This window comes from Zeus faber, assembly GCF_960531495.2.
Source record: "Zeus faber genome assembly, chromosome: 21".
Classification (NCBI taxonomy): domain Eukaryota; kingdom Metazoa; phylum Chordata; class Actinopteri; order Zeiformes; family Zeidae; genus Zeus; species Zeus faber.
Window position 1 is genome coordinate 18,691,851 of NC_137208.1, and position 27,532 is coordinate 18,719,382.

The 27,532-nt window shown below is 46.6% G+C and overlaps 1 protein-coding gene across 1 annotated transcript; it reads right to left on the bottom strand.

Annotated features, from left to right (window-relative positions):
- Window positions 1–35: 35 nt before the first annotated feature.
- Window positions 36–26,163, bottom strand: lamb1b (laminin, beta 1b). The gene is made up of 33 exons (XM_080022239.1): window positions 26,050–26,163; window positions 24,881–25,053; window positions 23,893–24,028; window positions 22,554–22,627; window positions 22,111–22,299; window positions 21,945–22,008; window positions 20,879–21,081; window positions 20,552–20,672; window positions 18,654–18,842; window positions 17,922–18,098; window positions 17,005–17,117; window positions 16,820–16,899; window positions 16,086–16,221; window positions 15,740–15,898; window positions 15,312–15,445; window positions 15,100–15,220; window positions 14,772–14,949; window positions 14,450–14,593; window positions 13,784–14,015; window positions 13,160–13,323; window positions 11,856–12,080; window positions 11,069–11,286; window positions 7,241–7,337; window positions 4,554–4,923; window positions 4,114–4,298; window positions 3,763–3,989; window positions 2,378–2,584; window positions 2,157–2,301; window positions 1,773–1,980; window positions 1,525–1,666; window positions 1,040–1,216; window positions 644–803; window positions 36–532 (listed from the first exon to the last, which is right to left on the bottom strand). The coding sequence occupies exons 1-33, from the start codon at window positions 26,075–26,077 to the stop codon at window positions 396–398; spliced, it is 5,313 nt and encodes a 1,770-aa protein (XP_079878365.1). The 5' UTR covers window positions 26,078–26,163; the 3' UTR covers window positions 36–395.
- Window positions 26,164–27,532: the final 1,369 nt, after the last annotated feature.

The window sequence follows — 27,532 nt, forward strand, 5'->3', positions numbered from 1 at the left end:
GATAGCCGGTTGAAGAACATTTCGGGTGCTGTATCTTCGTTTTTTTTCTCATTCAGAAAGTTTAATACAATTACGACATTTGCGTAGTCTTTTGGCTCGTACAACGTACATTTTTTTCATACTTGTATGAAAGACAATAAAACTGCTCTGAATGTGATATCTGCTGTCACGCTATAATATAGCTTATATTGGAAAATATATATTTAAAAAAAACAACTTTTTTTACTTTCCATTGTAGAAACAGTTGTGCTTGTGTTCAGGCATCATGTAGATTGTTTCTACCCTAGGATGCTTTCATTTGGGGGCACCATTCTTTGGCTTTGTCATGCATGGTTGGCACTGTTAATATACTTTGGTCATTGAGTGTGGGATCCTCCATGTTGCTGCGCCGCCGTTCACAGACAGGTGCTGTAGAGTGTAACTTTCTGGCTGATGTCGTCTAGGAGATGCCGGACGGTTCGCTCCAGGAGGACCAGCTGCTCGGCCTTCTCCTCCAGGGTCCGCTGGTTGACCTCATAGGACCGTTCCAGCTCTGGGGGGAAAAAAAACAGGAACCACAACTCTTTTAAGCATCTGTGTTTTCGTCAGGGAACATTTGTCTTGTGTTCGTTTTTGGTGTATGAATGATCTGTACGAGTCGTACCTCTGAGCCTCTGGAGCTTTGCAGCGCTCTTGGAGAGAAGCTCCTTGGCTTCCTGCTGTAGCGCATCCGCGCGCCTCCTTGCTTGGACTACTATTTCCCCTTTGTCCTCCGCAAGCTCCTCGAGGACATCATACTGCTCCTTCACCTTGTCGTCAAACTCCTGCACACAAGTGAAACACTATTAATGGGCTGACAAGCTCAAAATATTTTTATGTGTGCTTATCCAATGACAATACCTGGCTGTCTCATTTGCTAGGATTCTTTCAAAACAGGCATGTCTAGGAAATACAGCCACTTTGGCCCATCTCACTTGTGTAGGTTCCTTGATTTGGCAAAATGGTCACCTAAAAAAGTGTTCAAGAAGAATCGCAGTGCTGGTGTGTGTGAGTGTGACACCTGCTGGGCTTGCTCGGCGTCCTGTCTGGCCTGGTCAGTGACGCTCTCCATGCTGTTGACCAGGTGGCTGTTCTCCAGGTCGCTCTGCCTCAGCAGACCCACCTCCCTCTCCAGCTGCACCAGGCGGCCCGTGGTGTTGCTCAGCCTCAGCTCTGACGCAGCAGTCTCCGTCTCCACCTGGTATACGAGGATGGTGGCGCACATACGTATTGGTCTACTGCGTTCATCTCGACCACCACTTCTGCCGTCAGTATTCATTGGATCTTTCGATCTTTTGCTGTTGGTGAAATGTGAAATTGGACATATCCGCATCTATCTTGAAGTTTTCCAGTGTAGTTTCTGTGTAATGTCACAAGATGGCACTGTCAGCAAGTGCTGGCAGAGCATGTAGGCTGCGTGAAACAAGCCACGTGAAACCAGGCAGAGAAGTGGAGAAATGCAAACACGTCCTTATAGACCACCAAAGTAGCAGAAGACAAACTCACAGAAGTCAGCAGATCAAGGGTGCTTTTGGTGTTGTTCTGGGCCTGTTTGATAGCGTCCATGGCAATGTTCTGAGCACGCTCTGTCTCCTCCAGAGCCGTCTTGACCATATCCACCGTCTCCTTCATGTTGGATGCCTCCTCACTGGGAGAAGCAGAGGGAGGACAAAAATGTGAGAAAAAGGCCATACCCAACTACACCCATTTGCACAGGCCTGCTTTATACCGTGTGTGTGCACGCGCTGTCTAACCTGGCAGCCTTGGCCCCCTGCAGAAGCTTCTCTGCAGCCGCTATTTCCTGGGCACTCTGGCTGAGGATGGTCTCCACGCTGGTCAGAGTATTAACCCTCTCCCGGATGTCCTGCGTCAGGTTCCGCAGCTCGGATGGGGAACTGGGCATCTCCAGAGCCAGGACTTCACTGGCCACCGCCTCGATCACTGACACATCCGCTTTGTCATCTGAAGATAACGTCACAACAATTTCAGGACTGTCCTCAAAGATCTCAAAAAAGAAGGAAGTTGTTTCAAGACATTATTTTGATTATTTGTTTATTAGGCCAATCTACCCAATGATCAGCGTAAAATCAGCCTATGTGACCATCGCGGTGTGGTGTGCATGTGTGTCGTGCACTCACTCGTGAGGAGGTCTCTTATCTCTTTGATGAGTTCACGCAACTGCTGGTTGCTCTGCTCCACCCTCTCCTTGCTCTGGTTGGACTTGAGCAGCACGCCCTGGGCGCTGGCCTTAGCATCGTCTGCTCGCACCTTGGCCTCCCACACCTGTCGGAGGAACAGTTTACCATTTACTCACGTTCCGGGGGATTGTATTTCAGCCTCGAGACGCTGCGCTACCCACCATCCTGGACAGCTTGTCCACCTCCTGCATGGCCGAAAGGATCTCCTGGTCGAAGTCCCTGGCAGATTTGAGGGCTGCCTGTGAGGTGGCTACCAGGCCCTTGCACCCGTCTCCCCCGCACAATGAGGCTCCGTCCTCCGCCACGCACCCCAGCCCGCCACAGGGAGAGCCAAGGCAGCCCTCTCCCTCCCCCGCGGACCCGCACGTCTAAGTCAGAGAACAAAAACATAGTAGAGATGTCATCCCACTCCACATTTGGGGTGGGAATCGCAGAGTAACTCACGATACTATCACGATACGTTGGCCACGATAACGATGGTATGATACAGGGACTCTGCGATACTACATACATTGCAAGACAATTCATCTATCTAATCTATCACGATAGCCGTGTAACTGAAGAATAAAAAGTACCCCTAAAAAGGCTAAATGCAGGAATTACGGTTACATTCACTGCATTGTGGTGTCAGTGTCATACAATTTGACAACTGAGATGAAACAATGTACAACAAAAAGATGTTCAATCTTTAAATAATCTCACACTATATACAATATTCAATAAACGCCCAATTGTTAAATTAAGGCTTAAAGCAATATAAGACACGCATCTGCAACGCATCATCATTCTTCCTTGTGGTTACATTTTGCAATGAATCTGCATGTGTGCTGTACCCTGGGGGGCGATCCGTCTCTACGTTCCGTTACACCACTAGTTTAGAGCGCCACCATGTTTTAATAAAAATGTTGATATTTGGCGTCAGTGTATCGATACTTTAATGCAAGAGGAAGTATTTCAATATATTCCAGTATCAATATTTTGTCCCATGTCACATACTAGTGGACAGCTATTACAGTAATTCCACTCCTGTTATCGACCAAATGTCAGTTTGAGAGAATGCAATGATGTCAGGCCCAGGAACATTGGCACTATAATTTGGTAGGGTGGTGTGGAGCACGTTCTGGAAGATAATTAAAATAAAAAAATCAGGTACAGAATTGGGTTAGTTAGTAACAAAGTCAGCCAAGCACCAAACTTGGGTGGCGAAGTGGAGGTTGACGTAGCTTCGGGGCAGCACCGAACCACTGTTGGCTTGGCTACATCAAAATGCTATTGCTCATGTGTTTTGAACGAAGGTGCAGATATTTCTGCAACCCTTGGACTACGTATCGTGGCACCACATTGGACCACAAAGATTTAATTGCCAAGTTATTTAAAAAAAGGCATTCACAGAAAAGGGTGGGTTTTCTCAGTTAAGGATGAGCCCTCACTTCAGTGAAACACCAAGACCTGCAACCCCATTCTAGTCGTCATTGGTGCCAAGGACACATGCACGTCAAACATGCCAGGCTGACATGGTCAGGCCTAGTTTTTAACTTTTAATCACCTTCTCGCTAAGAGCCGACAGGTTGAACTTATCCAGGTCAGCGGCTAGTTTGTCAAGCTTCTGCGTGTTCCTCTGATGCCTGCGGTCAAAGTCTTTCTGGCTGCTGCCCAGCGCGGCCTCTGCAGATCGCCGCGTTGCAGCCGACTGCTCCAGTGTGGTGTTGGGGTTGGCACGCACCTCCGCCGTCAAAGACTCAATGTTTGCCTTGGCAATGGTGTCCATGGCACCTGCACCGCACCCCACCAACACACACACACACACACACACACACACATAAAACACATCATGGAGTCATGGTCTAATTGGCGGTGGGTTCTGTCCCACTCACCGGCCTTCATTCTAGCTTCTCACCATCAAAGTTGGAGTTCTTGGCGTCATACACCTGGTTGTGGAGCTCCTTGATGGTCTGCTGCAGCGCGTTGACCTCCTCGCTCAGGGCATCCAGGTTGGCGTCGGTGGTGTTGGCGTCGCTGTCGAGCTGGATCAGACCTTCTTCTGTCGAGTTCAGCACGCCGTTCAAGTACGACATCACACCGCTTAGAACATGAGGAAAGGTGTAAATTAGTCAGGTAACTATACAGCTATACACAAATGCATTATATCAGTGTGCAAATGCATATCTATCTAATCTAACAAACACCTATACACAAATGCCAACCCATGTCCATAGAACATAGACATCGATATTTCTTTGACGATGGTTATAAAAAGCTAAGAGTATCTCCTCTGTTATGTTATAGGTCTGTTATGTAGGGTTATAGATGTGTTTTCTGTTTTGGCAGAACACGCACGTGATCGAGTGCATGAGCTCCTGTATCTGCTCCAGCTGCTGGCCGGCGGGGTTGCTCTCCACGATGTCCGTCATCGACTTGATGCTGGCGTCCAGGCTGCTCACCAAGTCTCTGTATGGCGCCGTCACGCCGCTGGTCTGCAGCTCTGCCAAGTGGGTCTCGAGGCGTCGCGTCTGATTGGTCAGCTCGCCGACCACGCTGTCCCACGCGGCAAAACACCCGTGGCACGGCTCACAGTGGGGAAACTCCCCGCGGGAGCCCCTGGCACACTGGTTGCAGTGCGGGCCGGACACGCCCTCCATGCAGGTGCAGTGGCCGGTGGCATGGTGGCACTGCTGGCCGGAGATTCCCCGAGGGTCGCAGTTGCAAGCTGACCAGAAGAAGGAAAATAATGTCAAGAAGAGAGGGTAGGATGTGATGTGATGTGCACAACCATAGTTACTGAGAACCAATTCTGGGTGATACGTTGTCATAATATTGATAAGAGTGATGTATAGCTATAGATATCACCTGATTTAGGTTATGGTAATATCGTGATATAGTTAAATGGTGTCTTTAAGACTGCATTACAGTAAAGAAATGCAATTTTCTGAACTTCATAGACTGTTCGAGCTTTTCCATTTAAAGCCTATACCTGCTTGGTCTTAATATTCACATTACTAATGATTGTATCTCATATTTATTGTGTGTAAGGAACGGTCAACAGTCATCCCCTTAACATTGTCAAATTATCGCAAAAGGTAAAAAAGTTGTGAAATTTGATTTTGTCAATATTGCCCAGCCCTGCTGTAAAGAGGTCTTGCCACGACAGAAATGAAATTCAAATGGTATCGAAGTTGATCAGATGTAAGAAGTTGTTTGACATAATCAAGGCTTTGTTCTGGTTGTCTGTCATTATGAAGACTAAGTGGTTGAACAACAAAGGTTCCTGCCGATTTCTTTGACATGGTGGCTTCTGTGTCAAAGCTCCGAGGCAACCTCGACCCGCGGACCACGGTCCTACTGACCCCACCCAGCACAGGCAACAGTATCACAGCATTGGTTGGCCAACCACCCACCCGCAGGAAAAGAACAGAGGAGGGGTGGAGTGAGTCATGGTAGAGGAATGCGGAGGGCAAAAGAGACGGGAACGGGCAGGTTTGACAACACTGATGTTCCCTTCTGTTTTCCGGCTGAGTAATGGCGAGCGGGCTGGGGCTCGGTATGCAGCCAGTTTTGTGTGTGTGTGTGTGTGTGTGTGCGCGTGGGCGTGCATGCGATTCTATACATCGTAAAATATTACTGCTGTCTTTAAAAGCGGTGGACACTCTCAATCATCGTAAAACACAGCAAACGCACAAAAGACGCCCGGCAAGACAGCATATATTAACTCCCCACGCCCAAATCTGCCCATAAAAAAAGTGTTTGACTACCCTATCTCTTGTCCTTCTCTAATCTATCTATTTCCCCAAGCAAACCACTCCCACGGACGTCTTTCTCAGCAAACCGTCCGGGGTGGACGGATTTCCCACGATTAGCACCGCGTATCATGTGCTCCAGCTGGGCAGAGCGCTCCAGCTGGGTCCGGTCGTCAGGGAATACAGCAGGGATCGTTTAGGATTTAGGATTCCTGCCGGCTGCGGGAAGCGGCCTGTGGCTGGGAGTTCTGGAAAACATCTGCTTCTCATGATCTCCGGAGGTCATTCCCAGATCCCCCCCACCCCTTTGCCCGCCCGTTTCGCTCTCTCTCTCTTTCTCTCTCCCGTTCTGTGTTTCGTTACCATCCTTCTGTGGGCGAGCCAGCTACCAACAAAAAAATACAAATTTCTCCGTATGGGGTTGAGCGATGAATACGTTGGCAGGAATTGATTCACAGCGATCAGGGCCGAAACGGTCACTCGGGAGGCAACTCAGACTACAGACTCAGCAGCTCCATCTGAAAGACATTTCTACGTTCCAGCCAATATGGTTTCTCAGACAGGCGAGCGGAGAACAGCGGAGCCACCGTGGAGAACAAAAGAAAAAGACGAAAAAAAACAAAACGAAAACAATATCCAGTAAGACATCCAGTACGGACTCTGGGACTGCCGGCCACGTGACGGGAAGCTGTCTGAGTAACAAGTGTTTATTTAAACACACCCACTCGGAGACAGCGAGAGAGCGGTGGAGGGAAAGAGAAGAAAATGCGCAGAAGTTGATTAATATCGAAATTAAAAACTTTTTTTAGTGAGTCATACACACCATCTGCTACAACAGCTCCGAGGTTTGTGAAACAACTCTGGTGATTTGATCTTGACTATTGTTTGGACCCCTTGACCCATTTGGGTTTGGAAACCCCAAAAAAAAAAAAAAAAAAAAAAAAAAGGGGGCGACCCTTTCCCATGTGAGGCATGATGGGACGTTTAAACATGATCATATAAAAGTCCTTCCGTTAAAAAAAAAAGACCTAAATAGGAAATTGGGTCCGTCTCATTCGCGAGGATAATTTCCAATCGCCTTGTTTTTTCCCTGTTTTCTGAGCCAAGTGTTTCAGGTAGCCCAGTGTCTGTGGCTTAGTGTGGCTTAAACTTCATTTGTGATTTTTTTGGCAACAATTTGAGATCGGACAGATTTGTGGTAGCCCATGAGATCGATCTGTTTTATTTTTTTTTTGGATTCAAGGTGCATAAGTGGAATGGAATGGGATGATAAGGATAAGGGGGACTTACCGTGACATTTGACCTTTGGATCCCCCCAGAAGTGCTCTCTGCACTCTCTGCACGTCCTGCCTCCAAAGCCTGGTTTGCACAAACAGTGTCCTGTGACCTAGGTATAAGGAAAAGACACACGCACGCACGCACGCACACACGCGTGCACACACCAGGCATGCACACACACACACACACACACACACACACACACACACACACGCACACACACACACACACACACACACACACACACACACAATAAGCTCTCAGATGAGAGAAAAGCTTTTTTCTTTGACATTTGGGACACCATGGCTCTCAACAGTTGGACGTAGTTCCGTTGCTCCAAAAGGAATGTTTGCTAAAGTAATCCCATGGTGTAGTCTGAGACTTCCTTCCTCTGATGGAGCGCAGCCAGTAAACACAGAAATCCAAGTTTGTCTATCACTGTTTATACGTGTGTATATGTGTGTGTAGTTTTATGCCTTTGTACGGTTTTGTGCGGCTTCCAAACAGCTGAAATCGATATATATCTGAAAACGATACGTAAACAGGGCAGAGTGATTGAGTCATAGGGAAAAAAAATTCCCAAGGCTCGAACAGGAAACATGTCTGCTCTCCTGTAGCGAGATGTAATAGGAATGACTGTACTATATACTATAACTATAGTTCTGAACTTCTGACGGACAACTCTTAGATTTCCTTAAAAATGATCTCCATTTACTTTGCTTTGTTTGAGCCTGGCTTCTGGGTTCTTCTGCTCATCACTCCCGGCGAAAACATAGGTATACTGAGTGAGCTAGAAATATCGGCGTGATAATGGATAGAAGAGTAGACTCCAATGGATGGATGAAGGGGAGGTGGAGGGAGTGAGGCAAAGCAGGTGGAGCAAGAGGGATTGGCTGTTTAAATAGAACGCCACAAATAAAGGCCTGGAAGCGTGTGGCGCCGTCGAGTTGTCTGACAGGGCTAGCACCGCAAGCTACGAATCATTGGTAGTCAGAGTTTTGTCGTCACTATATTTCCGAACCACTTGTGTAATAACCATGATAGTGCTGTACCCGACTCAGAATTTTGTCGGTCGAATCAGATTCGGCTCTTCAATGCGAATATTTGACTATTCGGCGGGGGTGGGGGCGCGGGGCGGGGGCGTGGCAGAGAAGAACAGGGCACGATTGCCCGTGCCTTGGTTTGGGTACTCACTGACCAGGTATTACACGGGCCCCGGGACCGTAGTATCGATACGCTCTGACGTTACTGGTACTGTTAACAGTATTGGAGAAATTAAGAAAACATATTTTGTATTTATTTAGGCTATGTAACCGTTTCTAACTTGTAATTATATTAAGATATTCGTCTAAGCTTTTTTTTCGCTTTTATCAGAAGAGACATCAATCCTCTCTCTCTCTCTCTCTCTCTCTCCCGCGCCATCACTGAAGTGGAGATATGCGTGAGGGGGGCGGGGCCAGCTTCCTCTGCCTGGCTCTCATACAAGCACGAGCACGACAACGGCAAAGCGAGCGCAGACTGCGCCCCGATCGCCCCCTCTCCATGCGTGATGCGCCAAAAATAAAGCAGTGTTGACTCTGCCCTTAATTTGTTCTAGCTTTTCTCATAAAAAAAAACAAAAAAAAACAAAAAACAATAAGAGTACCGTTAAAGTACCGGATCGATAAGCAGTATCGGTAAGAGTAGGAGTATCGTTAGAATCGTAACGATACTCATTCCTAACTAGACGGGGCACAACTCAGAATCTTAACGATACTCATTCCTTACTAGAGGGGGCACAACTCCGGCGCACATGCCCCGTTGCTCTGTGCCCCGTCCCCACACAGTTTTTAGTTGTTTTATTTGGAGGAACAGGGCACAGTGATTGGGCGCACGGAGAGCGGTGTTTGCGTTTGTGTCTGGATGCAGACGATTCACACATAAAAAAATAAAAATTATATATATATATATATATATATATATATATATATATATATATATATGATTCCGCTTATTTATAATTCCTCATTGAAATGTTATCCATGTGCATTTTGTAAGGATCTTTTTGTTTTATCCTGTTATTGGAATGCTCACTGACTGGGGGGGCGGTCAATCTCAGTCGATTGACCGGTTTCCGACTGATGAGTCAACTCGTCGCCTTTCAGCGGGCAGCCTTAGACCATGACATACATGCAGATACAGTGTATGTGCATGCATATCATGGTTATTAAACAAGTGGTTTGGAAATATCAATCGTGTGTGTCATACACAATACCTAAACTTTGTAACTCTCTTCCAGAAAACCATTGAATCAATGAACTACATTAAAAAAGAGCATAATAACATATATTATTCAAACTGACTTTTCAGCTGTCCATTTCCTCCTTCTCAGGCACGTGCAGAAGGGGGGGCGGGTCCCATGGTGCCCTTTTTCAGGCGTTTTTTATTTTATTTATTTATTTATTTATTTTTTAGCGTGAATGGGCATCGAGGTGCATGATCTGCACACAGTGGAGCGCAGATCACAAGTGCCCCGATATGCGCTTCCTCACTCACTCAGTGAGCGATTGCGGTTGCGTGAAGTGAAGTGATGCTGTGTGAGTGAAGAGATGCTGTGTTTCATGAGAACTCTGAAAACTGAAATTTGTCACTCACATTACTAACCCCGTGTATTGCTGCTTGCAGCTATTTTTCAGGATAGGGGTTGTAGTGTCCGGAACACTACAACCGATGAACCCACGGACATGGTTGGGGTCTCATTAGAACGGGCATGTCTCAGACATCTCATGGTTCAAGTTTAATTCATATCGATCTACATTTGGAGCAGGAATTATTGAAAAACCGAGGAAAAACAACCCGGAAGTTGCAGAATGTTCACGCGTCGCCGATACGCCAATGTTCTAAAACTGCTGGTTGGGTGGTGGAGCGAAATGAGCTTGTGGAGCGGAAAAAAAAAATGTGGCTCTGGGCACGCATTCGCATTGTACACGGTGGGTGGTGTAGACTGTGTAGCGGTTGCAAACTGAGTGTGTGTGTGTGTGTGTGTGTGTGTGTGTGTGTGTGAGTGCGTGTGTGTATATTGTCTTACCTGCTTGACATTGGCGGGGCTTTTTTTAAAATATTTTATCTCTTTTGCCCTTCTTGTAAATAAACGCATTCTGTTCGCATCTAACCTGGTGTTAGATGCGGTGTTGTGTCCCTCCACATTCTGCAGCATTTGAGCCAGTCATAACATACGAACTGTTGGGAGTCGAAAACCGTCCGACATATTCTGTGCTTGTCGTCACACATAAGGTTTGCTTGCAGCTTCAGAGCAACGGGTCTGAATTGTTTATTTTAGCCCCAAAATATAAAAAGGTTAATGAAATGTCTCTGTGGGACATGCAGTGTTTAAGCCATTTGAATGGAACTGTGCTATTGGGAACTTCCCCACGGAGTAATTTCCTTCCACAGAGACACGGTGAGGCAGGACTCTGTGGTCTACAGGTAGCAGACAGACACGTTCTAATTTTTAGGATAAAGTAATAACACGCAACAAGTGTATTAGCTAGTATTAGTAATACTGTGTCACCAGGACTCAAGAAAACTATAATTAGTTTCAAAGTTGTCACCGCGTCATTACATCAGCCCATGCTGTTTTAGTAGTAATGCTGATGTAAAGGTGAGCATCAGCACAAAATGATGCTACGTTCCATGGGAACTCGGAAATTTGTAATTGGTGTCGATACAAACTGATGGTGTGTTCCAGGAACTGTAATTTGTATCTAACACGACTAACCTGGTCCCTGTGTACTGCTGCCTCCAGCTATATTTATTATTATTATTATTAAATATTTTTTTATTATTATTATAATACCCTACCTCGTTGCAGGACGAACTGAACGAATGTTCGAGTTCGCAATCGCAGGCATGGCAGCCGGCACCGCTGGTGATGTTCCAAGTGTTTGGGGCACAGCGGTCGCAGTTCTGCCCTACCACGTTGGTTTGGCAAGGGCACTGGCCACCGTACTGGTCGCACTGGCACTCCCCGGGGGACAGGCATGACTGCGGCACCGTGCCCACCGCATCGCACATGCACTCTGGAACAGACGACGTACAGCGGCAGGCATAAGTCATTGGACAGCGACAGATTTTCTGTTTTGGCTCTGTGCTTTAAATTCCATCAAACAGTATGATATGAGATTATTTACGTCAATTTTCAGGTTTCATAATTTTCAAAAGACGACCCTTTTCAGGAATACTCCCCTTTTACAGGTAAACACAAGTATTTGGACAGATCCCTATTATGTATTTTGTATTATTTGGTTGGATATCTTGAAGTGACTTTCTGAAGTCTGTGACCCATCAACATCACCAGACTTTCAATATCTGACCCCATATGTTCTCTGCTAAGACCATTAAAAAACCTCTGAGTTTCAGATGGGAATGGGAACTCAGCTGTAGACTGGTTTTGAGAGCAAACTTTTAAAATACACTATGGGATACACGACTAAACTTTTACAAGTCAAAAAGAAGTTGAAGGTGTAAAAGGACCCATTGGTCATAAAAATCATTGGTCATAAATGAGGGAGTAATGTATGGATTATGTATGGGTTCCTTCCACGTAAAAATATCATGTGTTGTTGGCGATGCAGTTATTCAGACTCACTCCTGCAGCTCTGGGTGGCGGCGTTGCCATAGTAACCCGGCTTGCACTGCTGACACGCATAGCCCTCGGTGTGATACAGGCACCGGAGGCAGGCGCCTGTCAGGGGGTCGCATGAGCCTGGGTCATGCATGTCGATGTTGCTGTTGCACTGGCACGGCATGCAGTGCCCGCCAGGCACCTGGGGGTTGCCAAAGTATCCAGGGGCGCACTCGTCGCACCTGATGCCTGCAGGCCAAAGGAGTAAGGGGGGGAAAGAAGCATTGTTAAGGGTTGAAATTAACTGGGGGGCAGGGGGCTTATAACTTTTTTCACATTGGTGATATGGGTGGTGTTTTGTGCTTACTTATGTAGGTTCCCTTGATTTACATATTTGCTAAAGATCTGAAACCATCAATGTGACAAATAGGCGATAATAGAGCTAATCAGGAAGGGGGTAAGTAATCTTTCAGGGTGCTGTCTATTTATTTTTCTCCTTCACACCATTTAAAGGTGTTTTCAGACCATACAGTTCTTGGGACTCACTGAGGGGAACTAGGAACTCGGGAGGTCCTTCAAGGGCTTTTTTTTTCTGGTTGTATTCGCACCTAATGCCTATAAACTTTATTTCACCCCATCAGTCCACCAAAATCTATTTCTGAACAAATATGAGGCGAGAAATACGCAATCCAGTTGCGGAATCTTCACTCATATTAGATTTATAGGGCCTCATTAAAAAGATTGTCCTGACTTTGGTAAGGCAAGGGCACACCTCCGAACGAGTGAACGTGGGCCAGTCGTGGCCCTGTGTGATGGAACTTGGTTGGGACGCACTGAGGACAGTCTGCCCCGGTTGAGGGCCGGTCTGGGTATGCAGCGAGGACAGGGCGGAGGGGTGCTGTTTTTTTCTTTTACATTGGTGTTAATGTTTTGGAAATAAATTGTGTGTAAACTTTAAACTAACTCTAAATGAAGCGTTTTATTTTTGTTCTAAGTTGTTGGTTTTACATGGGTTTTTGCTCCACCAATCACCCTGCACTTCCGTCACTGAAGGTTCCTGTTGTGCCGGTTTGTCTCTGCCCTGGAGTAGGAGCTAAAAAAAAGTCCCTCAAAAACCCTGTTCTAAAAACTATGATCATTGCAGTGTGGACACAAAAAAATGGGAGTTCCTCCAAAACTTCTTAGAACTCTGAAAAAGTTCCTGCGGGGCAAAAACACCTAAATACACTAAAACACAAACTCCAAGGTGTGATGGCTTGACATGAGATTTAATCCCACTCTTACCCACTCGTGTGGGTGTGTGTCTGTGTCTGTGTAAGCGTGCGTACCTTTGTAGCCAGGGCTGCAGATACACACCAGGTGGTCAGAGCCGGCCTGCTGGTAGCAGCCTTCAGCAAACTGCCGCCTGCTTCCCGGCCCGTCCGGGCACATGCAGGGTCGGCAGTGACCACCCAACCCCAACTTGGGATCGCCATGGTAACCACTTAGGCACCTGCAAACAGAGGGAGTAGAGTGGTAAGTGCTTCCGGAGCTTGACTCTCTAGGAAACGTCATTACATGCTGAGTTGGATTGTGTAGTTGCGTTCATAGTTTGATATAACTGGCCCCACACCCACTGAATCAGGCTTTACACTGAATCCAACAAATGTCAACAACTCGCCGGAAGTCCATTCATTTCTATGGATGGTCTAATTCCATGCGCAAAATCCTCCGAACCTCTGCTGTGTGAAATTTCCAATGCGTTGGACTTTCAGATTTGGAAAGTCCAGCGGAGCAAACTACTCACTGTTGTACGGGAGAAGACCAAGTTCTCCCGTTTTCTCCAATATATTTCATGATGCAGAAGCTAGACACATGCACTATGCCAGCCAATAGGGGGCAGGGTTCTGATCCGTTTGCTGATTCGGTGTAAAGCCTCTCAGTGTAATTTCCTCTCTCTCCTCGCTGTTCACCGGTCACAGTTGTGCCCGGCGGCGTTGTCCCGGCACCCCTGGCATTCTCCGGTCTGGGCATGGCAGTCGTCGCTGTGGCCGTTGCACTGGCAGGGTCGGCAATTGGGGAAGCCCCAGAACCCCGGCAGGCAGTGGGAGCACTGGCGCCCCGACGCCCCAGGCACGCACTCGCACTGGCCCGTGGCCTCGTGGCAGAAGACGTTGAGTGAACCCCGGGTGTCACAGTCACACGCTGCAGGTGAGTGGTGGGGAAAGCCCAAATTACTGTTTTGAGGGCTTGGTGCAAAAACCTTGTCATAAATTTTACAGGAGCGCAAAAACAAACTTTTGATTGATTTTGCTCATTAACAACATCATATATGAAACACTTATACTTTAATATAGGTTAGGCTTAAGTGAATTTTAAAAGATTATTTCATAAAAACCAATTCACCAAGCTCAGTGCACTTAAGGCTTTTTTTCGTTTTTTTTTTTTTGTAAATTTATTTACGTTTTCTCTTAAGCGTATATGTTTTGAATTTCCAGATGAAAAATTTTAAACTATGGGGATCTTGTCATTTTACCAATGGCTTTCATATTATATACAGTAGATATAGCAAAACAAATTGCATCCTCTGACAGCAAGGTCAATGTCTTCTTTTACTTAATAGAAGATTATCTACTCACGCCTGCAACCAGCGGGGCTGAACAGGAAGGTGGTCGGGCCGCAGTGTTCACAGTTACGGCCGACCACATTGGCCCGACAGCGGCACTGGCCGCCGCTGGACTCGCACACAGCACTGAGGGAGCCCTGGGGGTCGCACTGGCACTCTGCAGTGGGAGTGGGGTGGGGTGTAGGATGGTGAGAATGGTGGGAAAAATACCCATCAGAGATTATACATTCTCTTCCAAAGACATAGTGTTGTCCCGGTATGATTAAAGTTTGCCGGTTTAGCATTCAGCTGTGGGGAGCGGCGAAAAAAAAAAGAACGGATCTATCCCTGCGTACCCATGGCTCCCTGGTGCAGCAGAGCAGACACGCTGAAGATGTAGTCGTTGCAGATGTTGGTCATGGGGCTCTTGACAACGCTCTGGCTGCTCTCCAGGCAGCGGTAGCGCTGGAACGTGTCCCACGCTCCTATGCCGTCGAACACGTCCAGTTCGCTGACCCGGGGGATCAGCACCAGCTACAAGGCGGGGAGGGGAGAGACGGTGACACACAACGGAGCGATATAACTGCAAAGCTTTTCCACTAACAAATACAGAGATTAGGAATTGGGTAGGGACGAGATCTTTAAGCCTGCGTGCACGTTTTTCCGTCAGTGGACCCAACTCACAGAGTCGATGAGTGTGTAGGGGCTCTGGACATCTCTGACGGAGGAGTAAAGCGGCAGGCTGAGACGCACTGTGTAGTTGAGGCCCTTCTCCAAACAGACGGGTCTGGGCAGTACCACGTGTCTACAACACAGTGTGGGGGTGTGTTCACGAGGAGATCAAGAAGCCGATAGATGGATAGATAGATTGATTGATAGATGGACAGATGCAGTACCTGGATCCGGGCGGCAGAGAGACAGTCTGCTGGTCTCCGCTCTGTATGACGTTGCCACAATGACTGGAGTAGTTTGGAGGGTTGAAGACGGAGCGCTCTACTCCGATGTTCACCTGCTCCCACTGTCCGGGCAGCTTAAAAAAAAAACAACAAGGACACTTAAACACTTTGTAAAGTGTGTGGTCAGTGAAAACACATTCAAGTAAAGAATTTTGAAACATGGAGCCATTGTAACCCCACCTCCATATTGTGTCTTATATGTTGTAATTATCATTGTTGGGGACAACAATACTTAAATAAACTATTGGAAATATGAGGTCTGAAAATCTGAGCTTATTTCTTCCAGTAAAGTACCTACAAATGGGCCCTTCTAAGACCATAATTCTTAAAGATTTGTAGTGTGTTTCAAAGGTGTCACTGTATGCTACCTGTGGTTCGTAGCGGATGAGAAGGTCGTAGTCCATGGACTCTGGGACATTATTAATGGTGAACACAAGGTGGGCTCCCTCTGGGACGTTGACGAAGCCCATACCCGTCCATGTGGGACTGCGGTCCTGAGGATACGGTCTGGGAGCAACGGTCACACCCTGAGAGAGAGAGAGAGAGAGAGAGAGAGAGAGAGACCACATATCTGAGCACATACTGTATCTGAATGCCACCATTCACACAAGCTCACACACACACACACACACACACACACACACACACACACACACACACACACACACACACACACACACACACACACACACACACACAAACACAGACACTCACAGGTCCGTGCTTGGCGTTCTCGGCCTCATAGGTGTAGTGGTCCAGAGCCATGAAATAGAAGCCCGACTCCACCTGGTTGCAGCGCCGGCCAAACATGTGCTCCCGACACACACACTGGCCGGTGTGGGGGTCACAACTATGCAGAGAGAGACAGTGTGCGTGTTTGAAGGGGGTTGAACCTGGTAGATCCTCAGTTAGTAAGGGGTTAGTGATGCATGATTCGCAAACGATTCACTCCCAACTAACAAATGTTTTTTAGTGACCCAGGAGTTGGGAGTCACTCTGGAATCTCGATTCACAAACGAGGATCAAATTAATGTGGGTAAATGCATTTGGTGTAATCCAAATTAAATTTGACAGATTTACACTTTGCATTCCACCAAAATAATGGTGACAATAATTCTGTTCAAAACTCAGAGCCGAAATTGACTCTTCTGACCCTCGTTCACCGTTCACAGGAAGTCCTCCCTCTCTTGGTCGCCGTGCTAGGATCGAACGAATGAATAGTCGGGAACGAAAATGGAACGACTCTTTTTTGCTGAGTGACGCTAAAGCCGAATCTCAGAAAAGCCAAAGAGCCGAGCATTTCATCATCAGTAGCTTGTGGTATTGGCAGTTACTTTAGTTTTCGAAATTGTACTTCATGGATGATGTTGGGAGGACGGAGTAATTGCAAATTGTGCGTGTGGAGTTGTATAATGTGAAGGGGTAAATGGCTTCGAGAGAAAACCTACTTGTTGTCAACAGCCCCGCCCTGGTCACAGTCACATGATCTGCAGCCGTCCATGTCATTGGACAGGCCCCAATGCTGGGGCTAGGAGGAACAATGAGGGGAAGAACATGAAACACAGGATCACTTTCTCTTATACACACACACAGGCAAAAATAACAACCAACACAAAAGTTGGCAGATCCCTACCAGACACTGATCGCAGTTGTGTCCTTCGACAAGGCGTTTGCAGAAGCACCTTCCTGTGTTTGTGTCGCAGGCACTTCCTCCCGGTAGCGTGCCCACTGGGTTGCAGACACAAGCTACAAAGAAACACGGACGTTTTGTCCTTCACATACATACTGTATATCACTCATTACTGAACCTCCTGTTGTCTGTACCTTTAAGTACTTATTTCAGGGGAAATTTTCTTTGTTTGCCTGGAAGTTTAGAGCCCAAGTGTGATAACTCCCTCGAGGACAATAAAGTTATTATAAGACAGGAATTACAAAATGAAATTCAAGTACTTTGAGAAAAAAACTTTCACGCAAAACAAATATAATGTGATCTTCATTGATTCAAATATATTTCAATGACCGAGGACTTCAAGGACTTTTCAAGCACAAAAGTATGTTTTTTTCGAGGTATTCCAGTACTTAAGTTTCTGAGAATGAAATGTAAGCAGTTCCACGACTTCTGACAACATGACCTGACTGGTCCAACGTAACACCTCATAACACTCTTGGGAACTACATTTTGAAGTCTTTACTTACATTTTTGACCAAGTTAAGAGTGAAACGTATAGTACTGTAGGTGGCTTACAAGCAACAATAAAAAAACAACACAAATCTGTTCAATTTGGCATGCCTTAATCGCATCTTACATTACGCCATTAAGCAGATACTTTTGTCCAAAGCAAGCTGCAACTTCTTCATACAGCGATGGAGGCAGCCATGCAAGGCTCATTGGGAACAGTAAATTGTTGAGTGTCTTGCTCAAGGACACTTCGGCATGCCGGGAATCGAACCGGCATTCTTCCGATTTACTAGACGGTCCGCTCTACCTCCTGAGCCACTGCCCCATCTTCACATTGGTCCTTGTTGGTGTTTGTGTAGTGTGTAACCTACGTAGGCAGCCGCCGGGTCCCTTTCCCAGTCCGTGGTGGCCCTGTCTGCAGTGGTCGCATCGCTCGCCCTCCACGTTGGTCTTGCACCGACACTGGCCCGAGATCTGCCCGGCCGCCACATCCGTGCGGGAGTCGCACATCCCCCCCTGGAGCGAACCCTCCGGGTCGCAGTTACAGGCTAGATACGGGAGGTGGGGGAGCGGGGCGTTGAGGGAGAGTAAATATAAGCAACTCTAAAATGACACTGAATGGAGTGATAACGCGACTGCGTGACTGTGTGACTGAGAGAAAGAGCTTTGCAGGGTTTTGGTTTAACGACTCAAGAAGCCTAAATGTGGAGTGTAAAGAACATTATAGCCCTGGTCCCATGCCATAATGACAGGGGAGGGAGAGGAAGAGAGAGCAGAGAGACACGGAGAAACAGAGGGAGGGAGAGGCACAGGAGATTGTATTTTCTTTTACTGTGACATTTCCACGTTGCTTAGTAATTACTGAGTAATTACCGTTGTGCATTAACAATGGCTACTTTCTTCTCCGGCACTTCAAAGGATCACAACGCAAATTGCTGACTAGAACACCGGATGGTGTAGCTAGGGTTCGGAAAACTCTACCTGTCTCGAGTGGCGCGGTAATGAGTGCAGAAAGGCCAAATAGCAAAAGACGGAGTTGCGTGTTTTTTGAGTGGCGAGAGGTCACTAGCTCAAAAAAGGTCGGCACGCGGTAGGCGACTTACGCTCGCAGATGTTGGGGTCCCGCAGGTCCCGGTTGGGGTGCTGGTAGAAGAAGGGGAGGCACTGCCCGCATTGTCGACCCGCCGTGTTGTGCCGGCACTCGTCACACACACCGCCGCTAACGTTGCCGGTGGACAAGTATACGGCCATGTCGAAGTGGCATGAGGAGGCGTGCTGGTTGCACTCGCACCCTAGCAGAGAGGATGACGGGGAGAAAGGGGCATCGCTGGATTACAGATTTTGGGAGTGTATGTGTGTGTGTGTGTGTGTGTTTGTGTGTGTGTGTGTGTGTGTGTGTGTGTGTGTGTGTGTGTGTGTGTGTGTGTGGACGAGATGAGTAGTAGGGCTGCAAGATCGTGGATGAAAGAAGAATCACTATCTCCTTGATTAGAATTGAGATCAAGATTCCCTCATGACTCTTAGGGACACATATGTTACCAATACTGTATGTTGTGGCTGTGGAAGAGAAATTAACATTTATTTCAAGCTATGCAAAAAAATTGATGTAGTTACAGCAAAACACAATGTTTGGTCATTGGTTGATGCGACTCAGAGAGATATTAGGGTCGCTTGGTTTGATACAGCTGATCTCGCCAATGCAAATGCAGCAGGATCGATGTCTTATAGCAGGGGTGTCTAAACCAGGGCCCGCGGGCTAACTGCTGCCCTTGGTCCATTTTTAATTGGCCCGCAGCAAATTCTAAAAATATAATGGAATATGGCCCACACATGAAACTTGCGCTTGACTGTATTGTACTTCTTAATTTTAACCCTAGGTGGAGCTACTGTCTTGAACAAGGCAGCTTCTCCACAAAACAAGAGCAATCAAATAACCAGAATTCAACGCTAGCATGTCCAGAAACAGTTGTGCGGTGAATCGAAGACTTGTCAGCGAACTTACTCGATTACACGTGATAAGCACGCACATGCCACAGACACACCGCACAGCTGTTAATTTTTTTTGCGGGGAGTTTGACGATAACTTTTGCATAACGGAGGAGCTGCTTGATCTTAGGAGTCTAAAGTGCACAACAGCGGGTAAGGACATTTTTGAAGCTGTGTCTGATGCAATTGACAAGATAGGACTTAAATAGGTCAAGCTGTGGGGAGTAAGGACGGATGGGGGCTACAGCAATGACAGGCGAGCGCAAAGGAATGGCCTCGAAAGTGTGCGGCAATGCGCAAGAGAGTGAAGGTGAGGCTGTTAGAATGCACTACATCATCCACCAAGAAGCCCTCTGTGCCAAGACAATCCACAGCTTGGCGATGTGATGAACCCTGTTGTGAATACTGTCAACATAATTTGAGCACAAGGGCTCTACCACATAGAATTTCATGCTTTCCTATCTGATGTCGATGCTGAATACGGGGACCTACTCTACCATTCTGATGTGGCTAAGTCGCCGCTCCGTTCTGCAGCGACCTCTCATTACAGGATTCAGTCAGCGCTTCCAAGATTTTTCTATCATTGAGAAAAAAAATCAAGCTGTTCTCGACTCCCTTCCTGATGGATGCGGAAGAAGTGGAAGAGAGTCTGCAATTAGAACTTATAGAAATGCAGTGTGATAATTCTCTGAGGAATCAACGTCAGCTTCTCTCCCTACCCGACCTAGCATAGGTCTGATGAGACGCGTGGCGTCTCATCAGAGGTCAGAATATGCTTTTCTTTAAGCATATTCAATTATCAAGCGTAATTTACCTACATTTGATTGTTTTTGCTAACTTTTATTCACTAGAGGTGAGGCGATTTACCTCACCGCTAGTGAGTGGCCCAGCCCTTCGCATATTTGTCTGTACGTGGCCCTCAGTGAAAAAAGTTTGGACACCCCTGTTTTATGGGAATGACATTCTGATTACAGCACGACAAATCTCAAATCGCATCCCTAGTGGGAAGTCTCACTCTTGCAGGCGTTGCTGTTGCGTCCCTCGGCGGGTTTCCAAGGCAGGTCATGGTAAAAGTCCTGGCAGCGTTCGCAGTTCAGGCCGGCCGTGTTGTGATTACACACGCAGTGGCCGTGGACCTACGAGAAGAAGCCGGTCAGCCTCGACGTCACACAACTTGTACACCCCCTTTCCCTCTGATGGAAACTTGTCATGGCTATTTTTGGGTCATCATCAATCACATCGATCATTCAATGAAATCAACCACTCTTTCCTCAATGTGCTTGGACAACGTCGGGGGCTACAAAAGCAGGCTAGTGGAGTGTAGTGGATTGGGTTGACGCACCATGCCCTCGACCCCAACGGGGGTGCCGTCCACGGGGGCGCATTTGGAGGCGTGTCCGTAGCAGAAGCAGTTGCCCCGGACAACCATGTCGTAGAGGGCATAGTAGTACTTCTCCGTCACCTCGTCACGCGAGTCCAGCAGGTTGTCGCCCAGCGTGTGCAGCTTGGCAAAATTCACGCGCAGGTTGGTGATCTTTAGCAGGTCTGGACACGCACGCACACACACACACACACACACACACACACACACACACACACACACACACACACACACACACACACACACACACACCACCCAAGGGAAGGTAACGCATGTATCTTATAAATTGTGACAGATGCCAGATTTCGAAGCCCAACGATTTCATCACACTGAACCGGGCAAAAGTTTTTTTTTTTTTTGTTTTTAAAGATGAAGAGAAAGTGTTTAATTCAATGCAACAATAATGACCTTTTACTCTCTATAACTGTTAAATTATAGTCCAAACAAGTAAGGTTTATGCAACAGTATCAAAGTGAAGGTTTTGCAGTCTGTACTGATTTTGACAATTTTGAAATTATACGTTAAGATTTTGTATATACTGTACAGTATATGTGTGGTTTATGAAAGGATTTATGGCACGGCAGTATGTTTGATCAATGACGGCGGAGTAGACGTACAGATTTCAAGCCATTGACGCCACAAACAAATAGCCAGTGTTTTCAGGAAACTCCCACGCCCCTAGCATTTTTCACATACAGTACGTAACATCGGACCTTGCGATGAGTATGTGTGTGTGTGTGAAATGCATGATGGGATCAAGACTGAGACTGAGAGTGCCAGGCTTGGCCAATGATGAAAAATGCTCTGTCGGAGGAGGAGGAGACGGTGTGACTTATGCGTGTGAAATTCCGATGGGATGCGTTTCCCGTCTGACCCCTGACCCCCCCGTGGCAGCTCTAGTTCCAGGAAGAGATTAGTAACCAAGACGACAGAAGACAACAGGCTCCAAGGTGTCCGCCGCCGAGGACATTTCTAAAACCTCCTCTGAATTGTGGCCAAATTGGTCAGTTGAAGGCGTCTTACTTACTCTGTATCCTCGGGCTGTAGGGGTCTTCAATCTCATACGCCGGGTCCAGCACCCGAAATATCACCTGGAAAAAAGGGGACGTGAAAATGCATTAACCGGGACGGATATTCTGGAGTGTGTCCAGAAATCGGAAAACACACCAGTCGGCGACGACGCCGACACACACCTCTCCCTCGGTGGAGGGCTCGAAATCAGAGTAGCGTGAGTCGCAGATGATGTCGTCCACTTTGACCATGGGACCCGTGGACACGGTGGGGAAGAAGGACTTGCAGTCGTTGCCGTAGTAGCGGTACACCTGCCAGCTCTTCCCGAAGTCCATGGAGCGCTCGATGACCATGGCGGCTGGGCGGAACGTCTGTGGAAGGACGGTGGACCAAGAAAAACTGAAGCCCTGTACAGTTTAGACACGCTTCAACCGTTTTGAGGGCACTTTTCCACAGCGATGATCCGGGAAAGAATAGACATAGCAGTTTATTTTTAAGCTGTTCGTTTGAGTCTAAACGAGGGAAGGGTCGACAATTCAAATCGAATCACGCTTTTAATTGTATTTACGTGGGTTTGTTCTTCTTTGCTTTTATAGAATGTTTTTTTTGCGGCGGGGGGGGGCACCTTGAAGGTCATGATGAGGTGTGTGAAGTGGAACTCGGCTTCCAGGTCCAGCTGGATGGTCACATTCTCCACGCCTGGACAGAGAGAGGGGAGAGACGATTCACTATGCACACACAGTGGAGTAAAATCATTTTCCCAAACTCATAACTTTGCCTTGACGGACTTGGCCGCAATTGTAAAGCTGTCAACAGGGCACGAACAGCACTTTTTTTTTTTTTTTTTTAACTCACTGCATCCCCGGCCGCTCCCAACCGACTCTAATTCGATCTCTATGGCTCTGGAGGCTTAGGCCCTAATGCAAAAAAGGGAATCGGAAAAGTCCGTGCAAGGCTTCCTGGGTTTTCCAAAGACATCTGCGCCGCTGACAGCAGACTCCTTTTTATGACTCACTGCCAGATTCCCATGTAACAGAACAATGTGTCCATGTGCGACATGGGAGCGGAGGGGAAGGGCTCTAAATGGAAGTCTCTATTACGACCGTATGAGCGGAACAACTTTCTGTCCTTGCCTTTGATTATATTTTCCCCTTGCCATAAGGTCTGTGTGTCAGTAGCAGCGATGATACACATCTGTTTCCCCGCCTTCACACCTGTTATTGTTCGGCACACCTGCGGACCCCCGCCAACCCCAGCCCTCCTCTCCCCCTGCAGGGGCCTCTGCCGTGATTGGCCGGAGCGAGGCTCTCTGTGATCATCTGAGTCAATTAGTGCCTCTGCTTTTCCCGTGAGAATGCTCTCGGCTGCGCACACTCACGCACTCACTTCCCCGTTGGTTCTCTCAGACCAAGGGAAGGAACATTCTGCTCTCCGTGAGCCGGCAACTGGGCCCTTGAGCAAGGCAACGAACCCTGAAAGCCCCACGCTCTGACATCCAGCGCTCTCCATCAACCCGCAACTGGGCCCTCGAGCAAGGCAATGAACCCTGAAAGGCCCCAATCTGACATCTCCAATGCATGCACCGTCCATGTGTATGTTGAGGAGAGATATGGATAAATTGATTTGTGGAAATTGTCAATACAACTACTCCTCATGCTAATTCCAGCTTCGAGAGCGCACGCACACACACACACACACACACACACACACACACACACACACACACACACACACACATACATACACATACACATACACATACACATACACACACACACACACACACACACACACTCGTGTACTGGTATCAAAGTGAGGTCCAAGTAAATACACCTGGTAATTGAGGAAACATGTTTCCGGTCCTCTCCTAAATCAAAAAATAGTCAATTCGGAGACCGGTCATCACAAGCCTAGTAAAACAAACACACATACACAGACAATTTCTTGTATTGTGCTTGTCTCACCACTCTCCGACTGCCACCAGGTCTTGAGGCGGTTGGGGGCGAAGGTGGTGACCACATCCCCGATGGTGTGGCTGATGGGGTGGTTCTGCTCGTCGTACGGTTGCCTGGAGTCGCACATGAAACATTTGGTCTCCTCCTGCAGCAGAGGAAACAGAGAGCGGGGAAGGAGTCAGAGAGAAATGGATAATAAGTAACGATGTTGACGTTGTGTCCTTACCCTGTTCTCAGTGTCCTCATATTTGTGTGTGTGTGTGTGTGTGTGTGTGTGTGTGTATGTGTATGTGTATGTGTGTGCGTGGTACCCTCGCACGCACCGCTAGTGGTTTATAGGCCCTGTCAACGGCAGAGACGTACAGCGCACTCCAGATGCCGCAGCATGTACACAAATTTCCTTCTGCTTTGTCTCACTCGCATACATCCACGTAAACCCTAATTTCTACATGGACGTTATTAACAGCCTGTGAGGAAATGAGGAGTTCTTTGCCGTGTCACTGAAACTTGAGCGGACTTCCCCGTCCTAACCCCAAATAGTTCAGCTTAACAATTGTTTGAGACATATCAACATTTGCTACACGAATTCGGGATAGTGCAGTATTCTTTTTTTTTTTATTTACAACCCATATTTTGATGTTGCGCTCATCCCACTGAAAAGGGGCCCCTGTGAGCTTGTTCAATAAAGCCGCCATTATTCATGAAATCTCTTTGAATAGCAGAAATGGCCATCGGGTCTCTGATTTAAAAAAAAAAAAGGAAAAAAGAAATATCCTCACTCTGCCTCAGCCCCCGAATCACAAGTGCACAGGGCAGGGATTGTGTGCGGCACACAGCGCTTATTGTGGAGGGGAATGCCAGCACTCCCACTCAACTAGATACCGTACCCATATTTCCCATACATTTTCCCAAACACACACACACACACACACACACACACGCATTGTGAGCGTGCATCAGTGTTAAAGATGGGAGAGGTATCCAATATCCGCTTTACCTCCAGGTGGCTAACAATGCAGAAGCGCTCTGGTTTGTCCAGGCCGCAGGTGGAGGAGGCGGTGAGTTTGTGCGCTCGGCCAATGAGCAGGTCTCCCGTGGCGGGGTAGCAGCTGCCCTCGGTGCAAACATCCCCAAAGTCCGGTACCGAGGCCCCCGCCTGCCATCCAAGAACTGTGGGTAAAAAAAACAAACAAAAAAAAAAAACTAAGAAAAACAGCAAAAACAAACAACAACAAAAACTTTTAAATTTAATGCTATTGGCTAGTTACACACACATATTTTTGCTTTGAGTAGGTTGAAATAACCAAGAAGGGCAGCTTTAAAAAAGAGTTGGTGATTGATACCATGAAACCAGTGGTTCTCAATTTTTGTTTTAAGTAAAGAACTTTTCTGAAGGGTACATTTCTACAAAAGCATTAAACAGCCTCAACATAAACTTTTTTTTTTAATAAAACAAATATAAATATACATTTTCAGGATTTTTTTCCCCTCCAACCCAATGTAAAACAATATAACTACATTCATTTAAAAAAAAAATCAGCTGATGGCCTTGGCCTTTACGAATTTTAGTACAGATATGATATACTTACTAATGTCGGTAAATATAAGTGAATATATCTGTCTTTATTGACGAAATGGTTAAAAACAGCAGCGCAATTTTCTCCCAGTTGGTTTTGATTTCAATCACATGGCAAGTCTTAAAGTTGGCAATGAAGTGTCTTGGACAAAGAACAAAAAAAAAAAAAGACTGACAAACAACCACAGGCAATAGCTGTAATCTCGGCATAGATCCACAGGTGAAAAAGCTCAACACCCTCAAAACTAGACACAGCAGGACGACCGTATGGTTTAGGAAACCAACCGTAATGTGAAAAAGAAAACATTGGCAGGAATAATAGCTCACATATGGACTTCATTATTGGCTTCTCGAGGAAATGAGCGACAACATATTGGCAGGACACCCTGTTGACAGCAACAAAATAATAATAATAATAATAATAATAATAATAATAATAATAATAGTAATAATAATAATAATAATAATAATAATAATAATAACATAAATCCCTGATAAATTGATAATCCACCGACAACCCTACCGACGCGTATCACACGCATAATGTAAAAAAAAAATATATATAATAATAATAATAAAACGAAACTCACCCAAAAACGAGATGTGAAGTACGAGCATTTCCAGGACACACAGCCTCCGTGTCTGTTCTCACTGGGTCGCTCTCTGTGTGTGTGTGTGTGTGCGTGTGTGTGTGTGTGCGTGTGGGTGTGCGTGTGTGCGTGTGTGCGTGTGTGCGTGTGTGTGCGTGTGTGCGTGTGCGTGCGTGTGGGCGTGTGTGTGCGCGTGTGTACGTGTGTGTGTGTGTGTGTGCGTGTGTGTGCGTGTGTGCGTGTGTGTGTGTGTGTGTGTGTGCGTGTGGGCGTGTGTGTGTGCGTGTGTACGTGTGTGTGTGTGTGTGCGTGTGTGTGTGTGTGTGTGTGTGTGTGTGTGTCTTGAAGTCCCGTTAACTCCCGTAAACAGCAAGAGCGCCAAGTGCGCGCTCCTTAATAATGCGCGAACCCGCTGCTCGCCTGGACCTCCGCGAAGAAGAGTAGAAACTCGATCCATCTGCGGAATCTCAGTACAAAGAAGAAGAAAGATTATAATTGTTTTACTACTGTTTTATTACAGTAGTGTTAAGCTAATAATACATTTAGTTATTAATAATTATTATTAATTGGACAAGTAGATTTGCCTGATGCTTTTGGATATTCCAATGCAATATTTATTATAATTTTACCGAAAAAAACTAATCAGGACACCGATTAAATTACCCAAAAGCGACTAAAAAAAGCACCCAAGGTTAAGTAAATGAGCTTTAATCCCGTCACATTTCTCAGTCATTTTTTAATATTACTTATATTACAGTCTAGCTCCATTTTATATATATGTGTGTGTGTGTGTATAACAATTGTATAACTATATATATATGTACAACTATATGTATAACTATATATATATGTATATATATATACACAACGTATATGTGTTCCTGGCAAACCGCATTGATTCCAACTAGTTTACTGGTCCAGACTTTCTCTGGCATGACAAGTTTCCCAACGGAGGTATTAAGGTGGGAGACATTGCAGTTGAAGACCGATAAGTTTGTAAAGTCTTCATAAATAAGACCTTGACAACAGGAGATTCACTGCCTCATCGCGTCCTAAAGATCTCCAGTTGGACGAGGTTAGTCAAAGCCATCGGCGTCATGTGACGTGTCAAAGAGCTTAAAGGTTAGGCAGCAAGAACTAATTTAGCCACGATTCTCAATGAGAGAAGGGATGCAGAACTTACTATCACAGGCATTGTTCAAAGGGCAACCTTCTCTCGGGAAATCCAAAGTCTTCAATACAAGAGAGCGATAACAACCAAGAATAAAGCCAGCAGGCTGCACAGATTGAATCCTTTCTTGGACAAGCAAGGTATCCTAAGGGTGAGAGGTTGACTAGAGTATGTTGCTTCGCACCTGCACATCAAGCATCCAGCAGTCTTGCCAAAGAACAGCCACATATCAGAGTTACTGATCAAGGACTATCATCAACAAGTGCAACACCAAGCGCGTTGTATAACAATGAATGAGCTTTGATCAAACAG